At 52.4% G+C, this 3,501-nt stretch overlaps 1 protein-coding gene across 2 annotated transcripts; it reads left to right on the forward strand.

Annotated features, from left to right (window-relative positions):
* The first annotated feature begins 221 nt into the window (after window positions 1-221).
* Window positions 222-3,348, forward strand: LOC121918139 (coiled-coil domain-containing protein 157-like). Of its 2 annotated transcripts, XM_042444236.1 has the most exons (4): window positions 222-399; window positions 712-980; window positions 1,880-2,054; window positions 2,494-3,348. In XM_042444236.1, exons 2-4 carry the CDS (start codon window positions 733-735, stop codon window positions 3,148-3,150), a joined length of 1,080 nt encoding a protein of 359 aa, XP_042300170.1. In that variant the 5' UTR covers window positions 222-399; window positions 712-732; the 3' UTR covers window positions 3,151-3,348. The 2 variants fall into 2 exon arrangements, with proteins under 2 accessions (XP_042300170.1, XP_042300169.1); XM_042444235.1 differs by lacking the exon at window positions 222-399 and having other exon boundaries at window positions 419-980.
* The last annotated feature ends 153 nt before the right edge of the window (window positions 3,349-3,501 follow it).

A 3,501-nucleotide genomic window follows, 5' to 3' on the forward strand; every position in this document is an offset into this window, starting at 1 on the left:
CCTGATGGGTGGAGCTTAACACACAAGAGCCACGCCTCTTTATATAGCTATTAGATTGAGGAAGGATAACCTCGCCCCCTGATGACGTGAAGGAGGGAGCGGTTTACCACATTGGAGCCACGCCCCTTTGAGACTTATAAGACAGAGGAAGGATAGCCACGAACTCTGGTGACGTCAGAATAAGGGAGGAGCACACACGAGAGCCACGCCTCCTTAATGTTATGTAGACTGAGGAAGGATAACCACGCCCCCTTGAAGACGTTAAAGGAGGGAGGAGTTTACCACACAAGAGCCCCCTAGCGTGAAAAAGGGGCAGGGCCCGTAGAATTTCCCCGTTGCCATGGCAGCAGAGGCCTAGCGGGCGAGGGGAAGCCTGCTGGCGGTGATTTTTTGGGGCAGGTATTTTGGGCTTTGCACCTTGGGCACCAGTACCCTCCCTTCTTCCACTCTCTGTTTAGGTTGCCTCTGAGCATGGGCAGAGTGCCTCCTTGAGTGTCTACTAAACACAATGCAAAAACCAATGGATCCTCTTGTACTGCATTGCAAAAAGCACTTTAATGGGCCACTCCACACTCAAAGTCTCCCACATAGTTTGATACTCATTGTCCCCAAAGAGATCATGGCGGACAACGCATAGCGCCACTTAGAGGCTGCACATAGGTGTCTCTTTCCTGCCGCCTGTGGCTCACCATGCCTTTCCTCTTTTCGCAGGAACATCTCTTCCGCATCAACATGTTGGGTTTGGCGGTTGACCGGGAGCGCATGGAAAGCCTGCAGGAGGACATCATCGACCTGCAGGGGATGGTGGTGACCGTCTTCTCCCAAGCCGGCGCCGTGCACTACCCTTCCTGGAAGTTCCCCGACAAGGCCTCCTGCGACCTGGATTTGGTGCCTTTGCTGGACCGCTACGGTTTTGCGGAGGACAACCCCGAACTCACCACACGTTCCCACATCGTCCTCCTGGAGCTCATCATCGACAGGTGAAAAGAAATACGCTCGGTCCCTCCGTATTCACTGGGGTCAGGGGCGCAAGGCCCCCATGAATGTGGAAAAACTGCAACACTGAGAGAACATCTAGGACTCTCTTAAGTGCTCCGGTGCAACTCTGTGGTCAATATTGAACAGACACTGACCATAGAAATGAGCTAGAGGAGCTACAAAGGCCTAGTAAGAGTACCCCTCTAGGAATCTCTAGGTCCTCAGGGCAACTCTGTAGTCAATGTCAGGGAGACACTGACCATAGAGTTGCTCTGGAGGAGCAAAAATGCCTGGTCGAGTGTCCTCTCTAGGAATCTCTAGGTCTTTCTGTGCAACTTTGAGTTAACGTTGACCACAGAGCTGCATTGGAGGACCTAGAGATTCCTAGAGAGGACACTCTTACTAGGCATTTGTAGCTCCTCCAGGGCAGTTCTATGGTCAGTGTCTGTCGGACATTGATCATAGAGCTACATTGGAGGACCTAGAGATTCCTAGAGAGGACACTCTACTAGACCTTTGTAGTTCCTCCAGGGTAGTTCTATGGCCCGTGTCTGTCGGATGTTGACCATAGAGTTGCACTGGAGGACCTAGAGATTCCTAGAGATGTATTTTATAAGGTATAACATAAGTCTGAATTACTGAATTTCAGGCTATATTTTAGCATGAATTGGGTCCCATCCCCAATATCTCTCATTACATATTTGCAAATGTTCCCAAAGCCAAAAAATCAACAACAAAAAACCCAAATCCCAAACATATCCCAAGCATTTAGAACAAGGGAGGTTCAACTTGTAATTCATTCCTCAAATCTTTGTGTCTTGCTTATAGGATCGTTTCCCCCTTTCTGGTCCTATTGTGGCACATTTATTGTTGATGGTCTTTCCTTTCTGTCTTAACAAAGGTTGCTGCTGTTGCTCCAGAGCTTCACAGTGTACGCAGGGAGCTTGGTCCACGAGGAAGCCACGTCGCCATCATCCGCCACTACAGGGCCTTCCATGTCAATTGGGATGGCGGCACGGACGTACTGGGAGAGCATGGTGAAACTGGGCGCTTTTTACCAGCAGCTGGCGAAGGAGGTGAGGAAAGGAGCTTGAGGAAAGGAGGTATCTTTTGCACATGGAGCTGACTCCACAACGTTAGGCTAGGAGGGCTCAGCTCCCAACCCCAAATTAATATGGCCTTCCTCCACAAATTAATGACAAAGTTGTCCCACAACAACAGTTTCAGGGCCCTGGTTTGGCATGCCTTCCTTCCCCAATAGGCTTTCCCCTGTTCCTGCACAGAGAAGTGTAAGGTTTCTCCCTTCGTTGGGTTTTTATGGCAAAGTGTGGGGACGATCCACAAATATCCCATACAAAGGTGAGGGATGAGACCCACGGACGACCCTGGGCAAGTCCCACTCTCTCAGCCTCAAGGGAACGTCCGAACGGAGGTTCGCCTTCCTCCCTTCCCATCCCATTGTGACCCAGTTCAAAACTGGGAAGCTGATGCCACCTTTTATTCTTCCACGCCTAGAAAAAGGGCTGCGAAGATGGAGCTCCCAACCCGTCCCGGACAGAGGACACACGCGTGAAAAGCTCTTGCTTCGAGCGTTCAGAGTCAGATGTGACCATACCGGGTCTCCAGGCTTCCTCGCTGGCCTCGTCTGCCGGCAGTGGGCTACTCCATGGTGATCGCACTGAGCGCTCCGAGGCCAAGTCCACCCCTGGACCTTCCCCGGCGCCTTGCGACACCTGCGAGAAGGCCCAGCTTAGCCTCCGGGAAGCGGGCCACGCCATCATCGGCATGTGCACCAGCCAGAACCTCCCATCGTCTCTGGGCAAGTTCCTGGGGACCCTGGGGGAGACCCTTGAACACAGACCCCTGACCGCCATGGACATCAGCTACTGGGCCTCCGAGCAGAACAAGGATCTCTCCCGGATCCGCAAACACCTCCGGACGCTGACGGAGCTCATCGGCCCTTTGAAGGAGGAGCTGGAAGCATCCCGGGAGCAGGAGGAGGAGATGAGGAGGCGGATCGAGGCCTTCGAAGGCCGTCTCCAGAAGGAGAAGGAGGCACAGGAGGAACAGAGGAAGCAGGCAGGGCTGCTGTTTGAGCAGAGGCACCAGGAGATCCTGCAGACGGTGGCGCAGCTGGAGAAGGAGAAGGAGGACCTCCAGGACAGTGAGTAGAGCCTCTCACTTTGCACAGTGATAATCCACTGCTATGTCTTTGAATCCTCCCTCTTCCAGACAGCTGTCTGGACACCTGGGCCAAGGTGGCTGGGTTGATGGGAACTGGAGTCCTACAGCACCCATGGGCCACCAGTTTCCACCTTCTGTGTTCCCTGCTTCGGTAGCTATGTACCTCTTGGCTTGAATCAAGATTCAAAATGACCTGAATAGACTAGAAAGCTGGGCCAAAGCTAACAAAATGAAATTCAACATGGAGAAATGTAAGGTACAGTATTGCACTTAGGGCGGAAAAATAAAATGCACAGATATAGGATGGGGGACACCTGGCTGAATGAAACTACGTGTGAA

The sequence above is a fragment of the Sceloporus undulatus genome, unplaced genomic scaffold (assembly GCF_019175285.1).
Source record: "Sceloporus undulatus isolate JIND9_A2432 ecotype Alabama unplaced genomic scaffold, SceUnd_v1.1 scaffold_4990, whole genome shotgun sequence".
Taxonomy (NCBI): domain Eukaryota; kingdom Metazoa; phylum Chordata; class Lepidosauria; order Squamata; family Phrynosomatidae; genus Sceloporus; species Sceloporus undulatus.

Coding starts and splice junctions, on each gene's coding strand:
- LOC121918139 (XM_042444235.1), top strand. CDS start 691: ATGCCTTTCCTCTTTTCGCAGGAACATCTCTTCCGCATCAACATGTTG. Junction 981..1,879: donor CTGGAGCTCATCATCGACAG/GTGAAAAGAAAT, acceptor GTCTTAACAAAG/GTTGCTGCTGTTGCTCCAGA. Junction 2,055..2,493: donor ACCAGCAGCTGGCGAAGGAG/GTGAGGAAAGGA, acceptor TTCCACGCCTAG/AAAAAGGGCTGCGAAGATGG.